Raw genomic sequence first — 18278 nt, forward strand, 5'->3', positions numbered from 1 at the left:
GAGGACTGTCTCCCATGGGCAGGACTCCAGGCTGGAGCAGGGGAAAAGTGTGAGGAGTCTTCCCCTGAGAAAGAAGGAGCAGCAGAGACACCATGTGATGACATTCACCACGACCCCCATTCCCTGCACAGCTTGGGGGGCACGAGGTAGAGAAAACTGGGAGTGAAGTTGAACCCAGGAAGAAGACAGCGGTGGAAGGAAGGTGTTTCATCATTTGGTTTTATTTCTCATTATCCTGTTCTTATTTGATTGACAATAGATTAATTTCCCCGAGTTGAGTCTCATTTGCCCTTGATAGTAATTGCTGAGTGATCTCTCCCAGTCCTTATTTCCACCCTTGAGCCTTTCATTATGTTTTCTCTCCCCTGTCCAGCTGAGAAGGGGAGTGACAGAGCAGCTTTGGTGAGCACCTGGTGTCCAGCCCCGGTCACCCCACCACAGCAACACAGATACAAGGGCTGAACACACATATATCTTTATTTAGGAGTTCAATCATTCTCAATAGATACGTGGATTCTTCAAAGTGCTGCCACCTTTGTCTATATTCTCCAGACCCTAAAAAGAAAAAATAACAGCTATATCTGCATCATTCTTGCCACTAATGGGCAACAGGGCATAGCTGAAAACACCAGTTTTCAAACTACACCTAATTACCCAAGTCCTAGTTAAAACACAGTTAAAATGCACAGCCCCAGAGGCAGATCAGCTGCGGGCACGGAGCCCGACAGCCCCGGGAGCGACCAGTGCGGCCGCGGGAACCCCATCCCAGAGCCCGGGGATGGAGGAGCAGCGCCTGGCTCCTGCCTCTTCCCCCCCGGTGGTACCTGCCCATGCCCCAAAAACCTGCCTTGGACACGTAGTACTTGTTGACACCCGAGATCCGCCGATCCCTTTCCATCAGGGCCCACTGGAAGGGGAAGCGGGCGATCCTCTTCTCCTGTGGGCACAGCGATGCCTGTTACGGCCCCGGGTTCGCCGGTATGGGGTCCCGAGGGATGGGGGAAAGGGGAGCCCGGGAAGGAAGGGATCCCAGAAGGATGCAGGGGGCTGAGGGGTAAGGGCGGTCCCGGGGGAAGCGGAGCCCCGGGGCCGCGGGTCCCGCCCCGCGCTGACCTTGCCGCCGTTGTTCCAGCGGTTCATGAACATGGTGGAGAAGCCGGGGATGCTGAGGCAGACGCCCATGATGGCCATGCCGGGCAAGATCTCGTACCACATCTTGCCGGTGTCGCTACCGGTCCCGGTGCCGGTCCCGCTGCGCCGCTCCCGGGGCGCTCCCGCTCCCGGGGCGCTCCCGGGGCACTCCCGCCTGCCCGCGCCTTCCCGCCCTGCCCCGCGCCCGTCCAGCCCGGCGGGCCGGAGGGGCGGTGGGAGTGACAGCGCTTGCGGGAAGACGGCCCTCGGCCAGGAACGAGGCGAGGCGGTGCCGCGCCTCCAGCCCGCTGATCCCAATCCTGATCCAATCCTGATCCCAATCCCTGATCCCAATCCGCACTACCGGTGCTGTCGCTTGACACGGCCGGGACTGGCGGTGCCGGGCGCGGTGGGCACGCCGGGAGTTGTAGTCCGCGGAGCCCTGCGCCCGTTTCAAAGGCGTAGTCTCCCGCGCAGAGTCGGGCGGCCTAATGGGCGCGCGGGGCCGCGCGTCGCTGCCCTGGTCCGGGATCGGGATCCGGAGCGGGGCCGGGATGAAGGAGGACAAGGAGAACGCCAGGCCAAGGAGCGGCGCGGGGCCGCCGCCGGGGCCGGGGACTGTGCTGGGCGCGGGCCGGGCCCTCGCCGACGGACGGAGGGCAGGGGCCGGCGCGGCCGAGTCGACCGCCTGGAGGGGGGGGCGGCCCAAGGACAAGATGGAGAACGCTCAGCAAGGTGGGGCCCGCGCGGCGCTCGGGAACGGGCACCCCGGGAACGGGCACCCCCCGGGGAACGGCACCCTCCGGGAACGGGCACCCCAGGACCGGGAGCCCCGGCACCAGGCCCTATCGCGGTAGCAGGAACCACCTTCAGGACCGGGCCCCAACCCGGTAACGGGGACTTGTTCCGGTAACGTGGGCCGCCTGCGGGGCCGGGGTGGGGGAGAACGGGGCAACACGGGACTGGGAGGGCCGCGGTACCGCCTGTCCCGGCACTTCCGCCCTCTGACCGCCGGTCCCTGCGTGCCGCAGGTTGTGGATTCGGCGGCTCCCCGCCCAGCGTGACGAAGGAGCAGCTGGAGGAGCACCTGCAGCCCCTGCCCGAGCACGACTACTTCGAGTTCATCCCAACGACTCCAGGTACGGCCGGGGCCCGCCCGGGCGCTCCGGGAGCCGCCGCTGCCGCCCCCCGGGCCCCGGTGGCGCCGCCGCCCCGTCAGCCGAGCGCCCTGGAGCCGCCGCTGCCGCCCCCCGGGCCCCGGTGGCGCCGCCGCCCCGTCAGCCGAGCGCCCTCGGTTTGTGTCTCCGCAGCCTGTACCCGCACATGTTCTCCAGAGCCTACATCAACTTCAAGAACCAGGAAGACATAGTCCTCTTCAGGGATCGCTTCGACGGCTATGTTTTCGTCGATCACAAAGGTGAGTGAATGGCACTCAGTGCGTGTTGCTGCTTTCCCGCTGTCTGTGCCGTGTGCTGGTTGAGTGTTGGAGGGGTGGGGGTGAGCAGCCAATTCTGGCTTGTTCGGGTTAAGTGCCTTTGGTGCATGTTATGCAGTATTTCACAGAACAAAGAAAACTCCATGTGCTTTGTGGAAACTAGTTTAAATTGACTTTCTTTATGGATGTATTTTTAATGGATTTTCTATACGATGTGTAAAATCCAGATGGGTGTATATAAGGCAGCAGTGGTGTTGATATAAATCCTGATATTGAGGTGAATGTTTGCACTGTCATACCTGAGCATCAAGTCTGTAAAGTGAAAGCAGGTACATGCTGTCAGTGTACAAACAAATGAAGCTGAGGTTACTGATGTCACCCTCTGCTACTCCCCTCACCTGTTCTGTGCACTTCCAACAGTGTCACTTATCTTTTGGTCAGTTTTTACCTGAAATTGTCACTTGTTTCAGTTTACAACTGAGTGAGTCATCTTGATTCAGTAAAAAGAACAGCTGCTTCTTTGCAGATTAAGTTGTTAAAGTGACTGCTCTGGAGACAGTAATCTGTAGGAAACATATTTGGTTTAATTAACTGGTTAAAAATTTGAGTATTTAGTCACCACTTACCTGTTTTCTAAACATGTTAGGTTTCATGGGTTTAAATTTTGCCTTTCAGAAGTGCTTACATTGGGCAGCACTAAAAGTTCCTGTTGGCTTGGGCAGTGAAAGGGTCTTACCTGGAGCTTTGATTCAAGTGCATGTGTTTTACAATTCATCTAGACAGGTGTTCTATGTGACAAAGCTCTGTCCATAAGATTCTTCTTTATTTGGGAGGGTTACAAGTTCATGAATTCTGCTGTCTCTAGGGTGGTTTTTTTATTAAATTGCTTTCAAAATGGAAGGATTTTTTTATGCTGTCTAAATAATCTCTTCTAGTATTGCATGTTTCTTGTGAGGCTTATCTTCCTGCTTTAGATATGGACAATATGGTCTATTTTATATCTGCTTCATCTCTATTTTAATGCATTTTTCCCTCTCCTCTTAACAGGTCAGGAGTATGCTGCCATAGTTGAGTTTGCACCTTTCCAAAAAGCTGCAAAAAAGAAGAGTAAGAAAAAGGATGCCAAAACTGGAACTATCGAAGATGGTATAACAGCAAGATAGTTTGTTTTGCATGTGTAGATTGAAAATCTTAGCAGTAATTTGAATATGTTTTTCCTGTGACACTGTAATTCCGTCAGTGGGATGTTTGCTTATTGGCACTGCTTTGTGAGGTGCAAGTCTATTAAATGGTTGTCCCAGACAAACATAATGCAGCAGCTCATTTGAGAGCTGCCAGCTTATGAAAAGATGGCATATAAACAACCCAACTTATGTAAATCCAACCCAGACTTCCAGCAGTGCATAATGCAAATGCTTTTCGTGCTCCAATGTATCTCTTTTTTCTTTTCCCCTTTTTTTTCCCCTCCTCTTCCTTTTCCCCTTCCCTGTAGATCCAGAATACAAGAAGTTTTTGGAAAGTTACAGTGCAGATGATGAAAAATTAACCTCCACTCCTGAAACTTTGTTGGAGGAAATAGAGGCAAGAAACAAAGAGCTAATAGGTATGGAAATCTGTGTACTATAGTTATATTTTCCTAGAGCACAAAGAAACGTGGTTTGTAATTTGAAGCTGTGATTCCTCAACCTGGAGGAGACTGAATTCTTTTGTGTACCTGCTTAGTATTTGTAAACCTTTAGGCTAATATTATTCAGTGTATATTTTGTTTTGTTCCCATCCTCTAAATTCTTCTCTAGGTTTAAGTTTCAGGTGAGAAAGTTCCTTCCTGTTGCCAGCTGCTGGTCAGATGTTTGTTAGCCAGACCAGGCTTTGGAGTGGCTGCATTTCAGTGGATGCAGTGATGTTTAGTGCACAGTGCTGTGAGTTGTGATGTTCCACACAGGCACAAGTTAAGAGAGAATGTGATTGGGTAAAATACCACAAAAAATGACCAGATTGCTCTTTTTAAGCATGTTCCAGGAATATCTTTAAAAGCAAGAGAGTCTGGGAAAAGCCTAATGCAGACTGAGTATCCCTGTACACAGAGGTGTACTGGGTATCATATTAGTGTCCTAAAGAAGTTTGTAGAATCCTAATAGTTGCCACTGTTCAGAGACAGGTTTGGAATACTTGTTTCAAAGTATTTCTGTACGTGAGAGGAGACAGGCAGGGGAATCTGTAAAGATGCTTCACTTCATACAGGGTTTTGTTGTATTGCAGTATTGGATAAGGCAAATTGTTTACATTTGTTTTGTATATTCTCTAGCTAAAAAGACTACTCCTTTATTGAACTTCTTGAAAAACAAACAGGTAAGACCTACCTCCAGAATCTTCTTGTTTGCAAGTACAATTTGCTCATTTAAAGCATGATTGTAGATATTGCAGTATGTGTACTGATATGTTTCTGCCCTTCCTTTTGAAGAAGGATCTTTTGACCCAACTCACTTGTCAACACCTGGTTCACATATTTTAAAGTACTGGAATGTTGGTCCTTGTAGGAATGGTGGTGCTTTGTGTACATTCTGGTCCCAGCAAATTGTCTCTTGTGGCACTGCCAAAACAGATTCCATTTTAATGCTTCCATTTTTAGTGCACTTACAGCTGAGGTCCTTGTGGATGATCTTTCTCCTAGCACATAATGTTATTTTAACTTTTAGCACTGGAGAAAATCAGAGGTGGGGCAGATTAAATGAAAATTAGAATGATAAAGGCTGAGGCCAGTGTTGTGGTTGGGCTTTTTAAGACAGTACAAATCAAGGCTTATGAGTAAGAAAAAAATACTGCTGCAACATGTTCAGGTTCACAACAACAGTAGAGGTGACAGGATTTTTTTTTTTTCTTTTATAGTAGAGGCAGCTTTGAGGTGAGTTATTTGATGGCTTAAAGAGATGTTTTCTGGTGTGGAGATACACTATTTCTCTTTGCTTTTACACACACAGAGACTGAGAGAAGAAAAAAGAGAGGAGAGGAGGAGGAGAGAATTGGAAAGAAAAAGACAAAGAGAAGAAGAGAGAAGAAAATGGAAAGAGGAGGAGAGAAGGAAGAGAAAAGAAGCAGAAAAATTGAAGAAAGTAGACAGATGCCCAGAAAAAGAAAGAGACAGATCAAAAGAAGAACCAAAGATTAAGGTCTAGAACAGTTCTTTATTATAAACTGTTACACTCCCTTTCCCCTATTATTTGTATATCAGTCTCAAAATGTGCTTTGAGTATTGTGTGAAAAATCACATGAGTTTGGTGTTAGTAAATTACCAATTTTTTGTAATATTCAATAGTAGGCAATGTAAAGGTTTACATGCTGTAATGCTTCATAGTAATATTTAAACTTTTTGTCATGTGACTGTTGTACATGCCGTGGTAAACAGGATTGTGAATTCACTATGGAATGGAGACTATTTTTAAGCTTTCTAAAATGGCCTGGTTTAGGAGAAAAATCCTAGTTTGCTGTGTGAATAATGCTTACTCATACACTCCAGCTTTTAGAAATGCTGCTATTTGCAGTAATATTTCCTTAATGTTCACTTCTCACTGGACTGTGGTTCCTTTGATGCAATTTCGGTGTTGTGCCAGACAATATGTATCAGAGTGAGCTTTTTAGTTGAGACTTCTGTTTTCTTTGTAGCTACTTAAGAAGCCTGAAAAAGATGAAAAAGACTTGGAGAGAAAAGAAAAATCCAAGAAACTGGAAAAAGAGACTCTGAGGGAGGAAAAAATTGCGAGTAGTGCATCTGCCAAACGATCTGATGGGGAGACAAAAGAAGAGAAGGCAAAAAAGTATTTTAGTACTTGCTATAAATATATATGTATCTATAACTTGTTTCCTGATCATAATGAGGCTTAGGCTGCTCTGCTATGTCAATGTTTTGAAATTCCTTTTAAATGCTTTTCCTAATATAAGGCACAGGCTGTGTTCTCTGTGGCAGTGCACATCCCTGTGATTGCAGAAAGCTCTGTGAATTACCTGAAAATTCTTCACTAGTGGACAAATTTTAATATTTTTGCAACTCAGTGTGAGAACTGCACTAAAGAAGCCCAGGTGTAGGTGACTGCAGCAGGCTGTGAGCACTGTCCTTGCAATGGGATGATTATAAACATGGTGAGAGGAGAGGTGTTCTCCAGTTACTAGTCCCTCTAAGGTCTTGTAAAAAGGTCAAAGTGGAAATTGTAATTCTCAAAAGCTCTGTGATCTCTTCGAGGTTCAGTTTTGTCGTGTGAGAAATAGAGATGAGAGACAGAAATTCAGGTTTTTGTAAAGCCAGAGGAGACTCAACCAGCTATGCAAGTAGGAGGCTGGGAAGTGCTAGTGGTCAGTGTCCTCTCTGGCTGTCGTGCATGACTCGGGTTGTCACAGCTGCCCAAGAGCTCCCTAGAACCTGCCAGTGTGTCGTCCTCCTATTGCACATTTACACCGCTATTACATTGATCTCCCGGCTCTGTTTGATGAATCTTTTGAGCTTAATTTTCAGTTTTGTTTTCATACAGATCAGAAGATGAGTGTGTAAAGGACTACAGGGACCGAGATAGAGATTTTGACAGAGACAGAGAATATGAGAGAGCGCAGAGAGAGAAACTGAGACGCCAAGAAGAGGAGCGTCGGAGGCAGAAAGAGCGCTATGAGAAAGAGAAGGTTTTTAGAAGAAAAGAGGAAGAGGTGAAAAAGGAGAGAGACTTACTCAGAGAAAAGGGAAAGAAAAGTGATCTTACAGACTTTACCAGCAGCACGGACAAATCTGAGAAAGTAACCAAAGATGATAAAAAAGAGGATACAATTAAGAGAGATCGTATCAGAAACAAGGTGCTGAATTTCTTTAAATTCATATGTTGATTCATAGGGGTCAGTTTGTGTTTTTTAGGATAAAAGCACTTCAAGGAAAGAACCATGTGGTTTCTCTGTTGAAAATTCTCCCTGTTCTGGCAACAAACTCTGCCATTACTAGAAAGTTTTTTTTTTCCTGTTTGTCCACTGAATTTTGCTAAATTATTTGTGGTATTTCTTGTCACTGAGTAGGAATTAAGCCAAGATACGATGGGTTAAATTGTAAGACACTGATACCTTTCCATTTGCTGACTTGTGCCATGGGCTGTATCTTTAAGGTGTTGGTAGAGCATCAGTATCTCTGCTGCCTGAAAATGCATCTCGAAGTGGAAGAGTGATTGAACAGGCTCCTCCAAAGCAGTGTCAAGACTGCTACTTGCAGAATAGGGCATGTCCTGTAGGCTCAAGAAATGTCTTGAGTTTAGTTTTATATCGTCAGCAAATTAGTTTTTGCAGCATCACTGTGCATGTTTTTTATGTCACTTAAGACATTGTCAGGTACAAATGAAACTCAGGGTTTTGAAGATTTGAAATTGGCCTCTTTTCTGAGGGTGAGCTGAACTCAACAGGAAACTCTCTACAAATCTCTTCAACTGTGAGCAGTGTTCTTTGTGGCTTGAACAGGGATGTTGCCTTACAACAGAGACAACCTTGATTTGAGACACTTGAAGTTACGTTGCCACCATGGTGGAGTAATTTAACTTAGAACACCCAGAAAAGTTTGAATTTGAGCCATTTCTAATACCACTGCTGCCATAATAACCCTGATAGCAGGGAGCTATGAAAGAGTCTAAACAGTTCTGGTTTGTTTCAGGATCGCCCCGCAATGCAGCTGTACCAGCCAGGAGCCCGAAGCCGAAGCAGATTGTGTCAGTATGAAGACAGTGCTGCAAAGCCCACAGATCAGGGAGTGGATAAGAAACAAGAGAGTGAGACCAGTCACATGAAGGAAGAGGAGTGACTAGCATGCAAGCCTTATGTGTTCTGACTGTCTGTGCAGCCAAAGAGCATGTACAACGCAATCCAGAAGTGCCTTCGAAGCGAAGAAGGAACAAAGGAAGAAAAGGGGGCATTGTGCTGTTGGATGTTTCTGGTTAAAGAACCTCAGTTGTAGATTCGGAATTTGAAATGTGTTCTCATTGTATTTTCAGTTATTTGAATTTATTTTCCCAGCATCTAACTACAACAGGGAAGAGAATCTTTGCTAAATAGAAAGACTTTATGGCCTTAACTATGATAATAAATGAGTTGTGGTCAGGAGGGGATGACACCTGGATCTAAAGCCAGAGCTCTACTGCAAGGCGATGGGAGCTAGTGTTGGATGCACTTAGGCAGAGCAAGCTTGGAGTTGCCCAGATGTAATACAGGTGTTGCTATGTTGTGTGGTGCTCCTGCCTGAGGCAGGGAAAGCTAAATTGTGTCAGTCTAGCACTGAGACAGGTATACAGGCTGGGGTTGTTGAGGTACCAGTGGACAGGAGCACTTTGGCACGTAAGGAGCAGAACATCTGGCAGTGCAGTAACAGTGTTAGGGAGGGAGAGACCTTCCTCTTCAGTGGTTCTGTGGATAAAGTAACTAAGTTGGAGTGTATGAATAAGCTGGCTTAAGAATGGAATATGTCTTGACAAATTCTCATGCAAAGTCTCCCTACATTGAAATGCTTCTTTTTAATCAAATGTAGCTGGTTTGGGCATCCTGTTCTTTTCCAGCATCCTCCCTTCTGTAGAGTCTGAAACGTTTCCCAACTCCTGCCCTCTCAGAACTGCTTCCTCTTCCCTCATAACTTGAAGTATTGTTTTACAGCCCAGAACGAGACTTCGCCAGTAGCAGCTCCTCCCAAGCTAGCGAATTTTAGCCATAGCTGTTTTTTTTTGTACTAAACCCAAATAAAACTGCACAAACTCGCTCCTCCGCAGCCGCCGTTCCTCACTGCGTGCGGGTCCTCCTGGCCCAAGGGGGCGCCGTGCCAGCGCTGCCGGCGCCGCTCCCGCCCCGCCCCTTCCGCCTCCTCTGCCGCGCCATCGCCGGGAGGCCGCTCGCTCCGCGCCATGGTGAGCCCCCCCGAGCAATCCGCCGCCATCCGCCGCGCCTCGGCATCGCGAACCGCCGCCGCAGCGTTCGGTGGGGCCGGCGGGCCGGCCGCGGGGTGGCGGGGGCGAGGCGGCCGCGGGGGAGCGGGAAGGGACCGGGTGGCGACTCGCCCGGGCTTGGCGGGCGGTGCCGGGGCTCCGTCCCTGCGCTCTCTTGCAGCAAGACGTTTAAGATCAAGCGCTTCCTCGCCAAGAAGCAGAAGCAGAACCGGCCCATCCCTCAGTGGATCCGGATGAAAACCGGCAATAAGATCAGGTATCGAGCGCGGCTGGCGCGTTTTGAGGAGCTGCGGCCGCACGGGCGCGCTCGGGCGGCCCGGGCGGTGCGGGCCGAAGGAGGAGCTGACGGCATTTATGCCTCCAGAAGTGCGGTTTTGTGGCCGTGAGGGCCAGGCAGGGGTGGCAGTGCAGTTTTCGTGGGGTTTCCATGCCATTTCTTTCTGTAGCCGTTCTGTCCAGTGCTCTGCGAGGGTCCACGGGTGTTCAGTGATGGCACATGTAAAGCGAAAGCCTGAGCTGCACTTGTGGGTAATTTATTCCAGATTTTGTACCCTGGTAGCGTGTTTGTTTCTGACGGTCTTGGGGTGGTGCCTGTCTGAGCCCGCTGTTTAAAAGCTGTTGTATACTTCGGTCAGAGAGCTTGTTATCTCATCCGCTTCTTTGTCTGGATTTTTTTAAGGCAGCGGAATTTTTCCTCCTCTTTCTCTCTCTTTGCCCTAAGCAGTGAGGAGAGCCACAGCAGCAGTGGCTGGCTCAGGTAGTGAAACTGGGCAGGATTGCCAGGTTCTGTTCCTGTAACTCCTCCCAACTTGTTTCTTTCTAGGCAAGATTGGTGGCGTGTATGTACAACGAGGTTCTGTTTTAGCTAAATTGCAGTACTTTGGAGTACTGTACCGTGGGGCAAAATGATGGATTTTTGACGTGTGGCACTTGAACACCGTGGTGATCAGCTGTGTCTGAGCTGTGTGCCAAAGCAGGCTGCAATTGCAGAGCTTCCTGCAGTGGGAGCACTGCCATTTTCCTGCTGAGAGCAACTCTGTTACAAACACTGTCTGCGGTTTCACCTGCACCGTGGTGAAAACGTTTGTTCTTAACATGGACAAGTGCATGCTCACAAACGGATATTTCTTGGGATAGACCTTTTCCATGTGCTGCTCTTCTTTCATGTTTTGAACAAATGTGTGTGTGCACTTTGCTAATTTACCCTGCTCTTGTCTTAGGTACAACTCCAAAAGGAGACACTGGAGGAGGACCAAGCTGGGCTTGTAAGGGAGACTGTCCTGGGAGCTCTAATGAACACTGGTCTTTCTGCATCAGATTGATACACCCTCAAGTCATTCCTTCTGTGGTGCTGGACTGCACTCCCCAGTGTGGGGTTTTTATGAGCTGGTCTGGGATGTTGATGTTAACTGGGAAAATCTCTTCTTGCATCTGAAACATGGAGACTGTGTTCTATTAGTGTTCTTTCTTTCAGGCATCACCATGAGCATTGACAGTGCACAGGCTTACTAATAAATATGGACCTGAATTGCTTGGTTGAAATAATTTCGTATATATATATGGTGGGATCATAACAGAATGAAAAATAACATTCCTGTGAGTATGTTCTCACTTAGTATGAGGAACCCTGGCAGCTCTTTTCAGGTAGAGTAGGCTGTGTCTTCCTTGTCACTTTTGCTGGCTGTAAACCTTTGAGAGCAAAATGTACCCGTTTTAAAAGAAAAAAAAAAAAGATGTAAAAATTAGAACTAATTTTAGAGGAGTTAAAATGAAAAAAAAATTATTAGAGAAGCTACTCCCAGGTAGGAGTGGGGCAGGGCAGCCCTTGGAGCCTGTGATTAAAATCCTCGCTGGGGAGTGGGTGCAGTGGAATAACTGGATGAAAGAAAATTTTGCTAAGGGTGAGTAGATCTATCTCCTACAAAATGCAGTACTGTAAACTGTAGCACATCATCTCTGCATGCTCCCTAGAATATGAGGTAACCTGAGCTTGCTTTGGAGCTCTGTATTGGTTTGATAAGTTAGTTCATGTCAACCACAGGTGCAGCTTAATATAAAACATTTTTTGCAGACAGTAGTAGCTCAAGACAAATCAGCTATTTAAAAAATTGGGAGAGGAAAAAACAGATAAAATGGCTCAGAGTAGTTGTCACTCCAGCTCCCTGACGCTGGTATTTTCTGCTGGGGCCTGTGGAACCATGTATTTACCTCAGGGAAGTGGAGGAGGTGGCTGTGCTCTGCTCCCAGCCCGGCCTGGCTGCTCCTTCCCTTTCTGCAGAGCTGACCCGGGGTAGGTGCTCCGGTCAGCAGGAAATCCCTGACGGTGCAAAGCCCATCCTGACACTGAGGGCTGCCAAGGTTCCTGGGTTCAGCTGCTGTGGTGGTTCCGTTCCTGAGAGGCAGCTTCCTGAGGAAGCCTCGGGGTGCCACACCTGTGTGGCTGCTCTTCACATTGAAGGTAAATAGATTTACCTCCTTCGCATAGCGATTGGTAGCAAATAATGCTGGGCACATCACATGTTCACACGTGCAAATGCCAACAAACAGACATCTCACTCATGGCAATCTGTCCCTCCTAAGCTGTGCTGGAGGGTTCTGTGAGCTGGGGCGAGCAAGGCTGGGATTTTTCCCAACTTCAGGACGCTGCAGAGGTATCATCTAGGTTCTCTTCCTGTCTGGTCAGAGTCTAGACTCCTTTGTTATCAGAGGGAAGCAGTAAGTCACTGCAACAGGAAAGCAGCAAACAGCATTGCCAGAGAGGCTCACATGCTGCAGACACTTTGACCCCAATGAATTTGAAGTCTCTTTGCTCTTGAGGCAAATGTTGGGAAATAACAGCGCTGCTGAGGGCTGGAGATCTGCCTTGGAGCCTGGTGAACCTCCCGCAGCCTCTCCACAGCACCACTGTTGGCAGGCAAAGCTACTCTAGAGTTTCTCTTTAATTGTGTCTATGGGGATCTGGCTGAGGAGGAAAACAGTAATTTTATGGACTTGAGAATGGAAAGAGACAGTTTTCTCCATGGCATTTGTGGGAAAGCTTTCCTGAGTAATAGATTGAAAAATTTATTACTATTTATTAGAAAGTCTCCCTATTACTGTCCTTACTGTGATATTTTTATCAGATGGAAGCAGTTTCTACTAAGGAGCTGCTTTGGAAAATAACCCCTTGTATTATTTTCCTCATTTGACAATCTGTTTTTCAAATTTGACATTAAAGGACAGCACATAGTAAATTTAGTACAAATTAAACTTGGGATAAACTCAGCCTTCTGCAGAATCTTAACCCCTGGTTATGAATGGTTTCTGTTGTTCCTGTGGCAGCTCTGTTTGCCCTCTCCTCTCTGTGAGACTTGCAGGGGGGATCAGGGATCTCTGCAGAACTGGGCTAATGAGATAATTGAGACACCAACAGAAGCTTTAAAGAAAAAAAATCTAAATAATTTGGATGTTTTACTACATTAGTTTTGGTGGATATGCTGTTGCTTTTGAGTGAGAAGCAAAGTTAGAGCCAATTGTGTACTTGAGAAATATTTTTTAAATGTGTCTGCATATCCAAACCAACTGCCCTTCTGCAGGTATAAAAATAAACCGTGCAAGACAGAGGGGTGGGTCACTGGAAGTGGCGTGGGGTTTGGGGCAAACACAACGTGCAGCAGCAGGAGAAGATCCTTTTTTTGCTCAGTGGAAAAGAACTCGGGCAGGGCAGGGGGGTGTCATCAGTGAGCGTGTTGTACCACCACCCAGAGAAGCTGAGCTCTGGCTCTGCTCTTTCTGAAGTCCCTGCCTAATTCACCTCAGCACAGAATACAGGTTTAAACCCACAACCAAAAGATGGGGGAAAAGCTCCTTTAAGGGATTTTCATTACCTGTCAAGGGGAATCAAGTACTAAAAATCATTTTGTGTTATTTAAGTGCAGCATTTGCCAGCTAAATTTTACCTTTGAATGGAATATTGAAGTCCAGGTTTCCTGGTGGGGTGTGACTAAGCTGCAGGTATGAGTGCCAAGGAAATGGTTCCTTCAAGGCAATTCTCATTAATTCCACTGTTTACTCTGTGCCTTACTCAGAGGCGGATGTATGAGCGGTCCCGTGTCCCTTCCCTGACAGGTGTGAAAGGGTGACAGAGGACTAACAGGACAAAAAATATTTTGTCAGTCCCACCTGTCTCATCAACAGCACTTTGGTTACCAGAACTTGACCCCAGTGCTGTTCATGGAGTCTGTGCTGCTGTGACCAGCCCTGCTGTCCCATGGCATGGATGTGGCCAGAGCAGTTCCAGGAGGAGCTGTGTTGCCATACTCTTCAATCCATTAGAGCTAAAGCATTACAAAACTGCTGTAGATCAGGCATTGAATTCATTCCCAGCATGTTTTGTATGTATCTACTGCTGACCTCAAAGATTAAAAAGACACATCTATATGTTCACCTTGTCACCTGGATCGCTGTCCACCCATGTGCAGGCTGCTCTTCCCTTTGTCACCTACTGCAGACTGGGTGTCCAAGTAGCATTTCAGAGCACAATCTGTATGTAATGGGTTGGCTCAGGGTCTGTGAAACCCACAGGCTCAGGTTCCCCAGAGGAACTTACGTGTGTATCTTTCTGCATCAAGATGCAAATTCATCTGTGCAGCCAGGCCAGATCATCTCAAGTCCTTTGGCCACCTCTGCAGACCCCCAGAAAGGCAGTTGGAAAGAAACTACAACTCCCTTCCCAAATGAGGTGTGTCTGCAAGGGCTGTTGCTCTGTGAGGGGAACAGAAACTCCCCGGTTCCTGTCTGAGAGACATTTGCTCAAATGGGACTGCTATTTAGGGAGGCAGGAATGGTCTTGTGCTGATGAAAAAGAGGAAGGGGACATTGTTTTTCTGAAGGTATTTTTAAGCAGCCCTGGCCTTCAAGAATGTAAAAAGCAAGTTGAAATCATGGGCAGAGCTCCATTTGGTGAACAAAACACAAACAGGCAAGCAGAGGCTTTGCCCTTTTAATGCAGTGACCAGTACATACACATGGCATTTTACTGCTGCAGGGATATTTTATCAGTTTCATTTTTGAGCATGACCTCAGTAGCAATAAAAATGATCTCACAGCCTTCACATACCTTTTCCATGGTATTGAGCAATGAATCATCTTTCCAGAGTTGCTCCTGAACTCCAGTCGCCACAGAAGCCAACCCATGCCACCCCACTGGTGTCCTTGCTGCCTCCTGTGCTCTGGCCCCCATCCCCAACGGGGCTGAGTGTCTCAGGCATCTCATTTTACAGGTAGGAGAACCAAGTCACCGAATTTCTGTGTGACCCATCTACAGGCACACATAAAGTCTGCCAGCAGCCTGGGACAGGCAGCTCAAACATCCACCCACAGCCCCAGCATGGGATCCACACGTGGTGGGTCAGCATCCTCTCATGGGCACACGGGGTGTCAGAGAAGCAGCTCCCCAGAGCAGAGCTGACTTGTGAGTCCCTACCGAGGGGCTGCAGCAAGGAGTTCCCATCAGCTTGGGCATGGGGTAAAAGCCCCTCTGCCGACAGGCAGTTTTTTGGAAGGGCTGTCCCTAGTCTGTGCTCCGATGGCTGTGGTGCTCCCCACACGCACCAGCACAGCCCCAAAGACCACACGAGACCCGGGGTGGCTGAGGTGCCGTGGTTTAATCCTCACTTGGCCAGGGTTTCAAGCACCCAAGTTCTCAGCTCCCTTCAGGCTCTTCCGGCTGCTATCCAGCATGGATTTACAGGTGAATGGGGACAGAGGAGCTTCAGTGCTCTTGGAAGAAAGCAAATGCCTGTCTAACAATGCCTCGGAGAGCTGACAGGCTCCAGGGGTGCTGGGCTTTCCCCTCGGCCCCAGAGTCCACAGAGTCCTGCCCTGCCCTGGCCTCTTTGGATGACTTACAGTTGTTGTTGGTGTTGTGAGAGCGCAGCTGGACCAAGTCCTCCTCCAAGGCCCCCGCCAGCTCCTTCAGGTCCCTGGAGGTGTCTGCCCTCAGGTACTGCCAAGCCTTGCGCCCATTGTGGTCCCTGCAGCTGGTGTCTGCCCCGTAAGCTCCCACCAGCACTTTGATGAGCACCTCGTGTCCCTGCAAGGCAGCCAGGTGCAAGGGGGTGAGCCCGCCGCTGGCTGTGGGAATGTTCACGTTGACGGGATAGCCTTTCTTCTGGGCGTGGGAGATGACCTGGATGAGGCTCTCATGGTGGCCATGCTTCGCAAGCCAGTGGAGAGCAGTGAAGCCCGTCACAAAGTCTCTCCTGGTCAGCAGGCTGGGATCCAAGTCCAGCAGCTTGATGATGCTTTCGGCATCGCCCTCAGCCACCGTCAGCAGCCACGCGTGCTCCAGGGGATCAAGGACAAGGGGCAGCAGGTCAGGACTCTGCTCAGACTTCTGCTCTTGGTGCAGCCCTGCAAGGAGATTACTGCTGTTGGATGTCTTCTGAGTGGTGGCAAACCGCAAGGTGCTGCCAGGGCTGTTGGTCTGTAGGAGGATTTCCTTCAGCTCCTTCCTCCGGGTACTGCCATGGCCGATGGAGAACCTGCCTGCAGTCCTACCCCAGCTCCCCAGGCTGTTCCTGCCCCAGCTGAGGCTTTTGTTGGTGTCCATCTTCTGCAGCGTATAGGAACTGTCCCTGCTCCCCAGGGTGGCTGACCGGAGCTGGGAGCTGCGGGCTTGGCTCCCTGCTTGGGGCTGGGCAGCTTCCAGGAAGGAGAACTTCTGGCCGGTGCCAGCTACCTTCTGCTCTGCCAAGCTCTGCTCCTGCCGGGCCATGGCGGTGCCTCCCCGGGCTGGCCAGCAGCCTGATCCCCAGCAGGGCACAGCTCACGCTCCCCAGCTCTCACCCCACGCTTCCTCCCCGGCATTAGGCGGAGGAGGAACCGATTCTGCGTGGCGGGAGGGCATGGCGGCGGATCCCGGCACTGCCGGGCGGTGCAGGTGACCTTTGGCCACGCTGTGTCCGTGGCTGCCGCAGGCGCCGTGCACGGCCTCAACCACAGACTGTCTGCCCCCCCGGCCCCACTCGGCTGCGGTGTCACAGAGGGAGAGCAGGTGGTTGTGTGGGGATGTGCAGAGTGTGTGGGACCACGGGGGCGGGTGGAGGCAGGTGGGTCCTGGGCAGTCTGGTGCTGGTGTTATGGAAAAAATTTGTTGAACTGTCTCCTCCTCTCTGAACAGTCTCGTTTAGCACCAGTGTCTCACCATCAGCAGCTGAAGTAGCCTCAGCCTTAGCCCGCAACAGCTGACAAAACGTAAACTTCTGATAAAACAATGCTGCTAACAAAGAACTCCCTGAATTCAGCAGATAGGAGCAGAATGGAGATGATAAGGACCCAGGAGACAATTCCAAGGGAAAAAGTAACTTCAGAAGGTGGCTAGCCCAGTGACAGTGTAGTCCAGTAAGAAATCAATAGACCACTGACCAGAATTTAGTGATTGACTTGGGAATCAGGTGATGGGTGGCATGGGTGTAACTGAGAGGTGTGAATTGGGGTAGGAGGCACCAGCTTGACCTGTAACCAAAGAACTAACAAAAGACTAATTGGGAACATTGACTGGGACTTGGCATTCCCAGTGGGGTTCCAGGTCAGATCCTGTTACAACATCTGGCCTGTGTAAATCCATGACACCGATCCCAGGAATGCTTCCTCTGGCCCCAGTGGTGCCCCAGGGTTGCCTTGCTGAGGCACCTGTCTTACAGCCCCCCCAGAATTGTACCCCACGATTGCAATGCTTCTCCTTGATGCTCTGCTCAGGCAGACCCAGGTTACTGCCCCAAGGAGCTGTGTTCCCAGTAGCTGGTGGGTCTCCATGCTGTAAGGGACACCCAGCCTGGGACAGTGTTTTGGGTCCCTTGCCACGTGATGTTTCATCCCAGAGGCATTTTGGCCTTTCTCTCTTGCTCTGTTTCACTTTCCAGCACAGCCCATGGCTGGTGGTGTTGGCAGCTGCAGCCACCAGTAGTCTGTACCCTAATTTTTTCAGAAATCAGGACAAATTCCTCTGCCTCAAAAGCTCCTAGTCCTGTTTCTCCCAAGACCTTTCTCTAACCCATGACTCCTCTGACACCCATGGCTGAACTGTTACTGTGTTTTGTGGCTGGTCAGGCAGTGAAGAGCCACAACAGCCCCTTGAACCTTTTTAATTTCCCTTCCCTAAGCTTTAGCCCTGCTCTGACTTGCCCCGGGCTGGTTGTCTGCCCTCAAGGACCTTTGCCTTTCTCCAACCACTTTAACCAGTTTTTCTGGGATGTGTGGGGAGCTGGCATAATCTCAAAGCCCAAATGACTGGTGGTGAAAATGTAATTGTCCCCTTGCTCCCTTTCTGGTGCTGCCTGGATTTATCATTGGCTGTTGGTGGCTTCTGTGGGCTCAGAGAACTTGAGCCACACAGCCGTGGGATCCTGGGGAAGAGTTGAAAACACTTGGGTGGCAGCTGGGGAAAACAAGGAGGGAAAGAAACAAGGAGGGAAACAAGGTGCTGTTCCTGGGGAATGAGGTGCACAGCAAAGCTTCCATTTAGCGCTACCCTGGCCATAACTGCATTAGGGACTGGATGCACTGGATGCACTCTGACCAGGATAAAACCCAGGTTGCCAAGCCTGGGGACTTTACTCGGGGGTCCCAGGGGCTGGGGAAGTGACTTGCTTTGGGTGGGGACTGAGTTTCCTCTCAGCCTTGTTTGATGCTTGTGCTGGCACCAAATGAAGGAAAACCCAAGCGGCAGCAGCGACACCGCCCGGAAGCAGCAGATGTGCTCAAGCGGCTGAGGGAGCAGAGGCTGC

At 49.4% G+C, this 18278-nt stretch overlaps 3 protein-coding genes and 1 non-coding gene across 4 annotated transcripts; 2 read left to right on the top strand and 2 right to left on the bottom strand.

Annotated features, from left to right (window-relative positions):
- Positions 1–452: 452 nt before the first annotated feature.
- NDUFA1 (NADH:ubiquinone oxidoreductase subunit A1) lies at positions 453–1271 on the bottom strand. Its single transcript, XM_018070640.2, has 3 exons — positions 1114–1271; positions 848–937; positions 453–555 (listed from the first exon to the last, which is right to left on the bottom strand). Exons 1-3 carry the CDS (start codon positions 1213–1215, stop codon positions 499–501), a joined length of 249 nt encoding a protein of 82 aa, XP_017926129.1. The 5' UTR covers positions 1216–1271; the 3' UTR covers positions 453–498.
- Positions 1272–1622: 351 nt separating this feature from the next.
- UPF3B (UPF3B regulator of nonsense mediated mRNA decay) lies at positions 1623–9096 on the top strand. The gene is given in 11 exon segments (XM_029959191.1): positions 1623–1866; positions 2163–2255; positions 2258–2270; positions 2442–2548; positions 3614–3712; positions 4059–4169; positions 4872–4915; positions 5545–5733; positions 6227–6378; positions 7087–7399; positions 8235–9096. Coding segments are annotated over 11 exon segments (1512 nt in total). The 3' UTR covers positions 8382–9096.
- Positions 9097–10480: 1384 nt separating this feature from the next.
- Positions 10481–10615, top strand: LOC112841448. Its single transcript, XR_003213023.1, has one exon. It is a non-coding gene; the product is annotated as a small nucleolar RNA SNORA69 (small nucleolar RNA).
- A 3860-nt stretch (positions 10616–14475) lies between these two features.
- On the bottom strand, positions 14476–16451 carry SOWAHD (sosondowah ankyrin repeat domain family member D). The gene has a single exon (XM_029959143.1). It carries the CDS (start codon positions 16265–16267, stop codon positions 15263–15265), a length of 1005 nt encoding a protein of 334 aa, XP_029815003.1. The 5' UTR covers positions 16268–16451; the 3' UTR covers positions 14476–15262.
- Positions 16452–18278: the final 1827 nt, after the last annotated feature.

Source organism: Manacus vitellinus, unplaced genomic scaffold, assembly GCF_001715985.3.
Source record: "Manacus vitellinus isolate BGI_N305 unplaced genomic scaffold, ASM171598v3 scaffold_19_pilon, whole genome shotgun sequence".
NCBI lineage: Eukaryota > Metazoa > Chordata > Aves > Passeriformes > Pipridae > Manacus > Manacus vitellinus.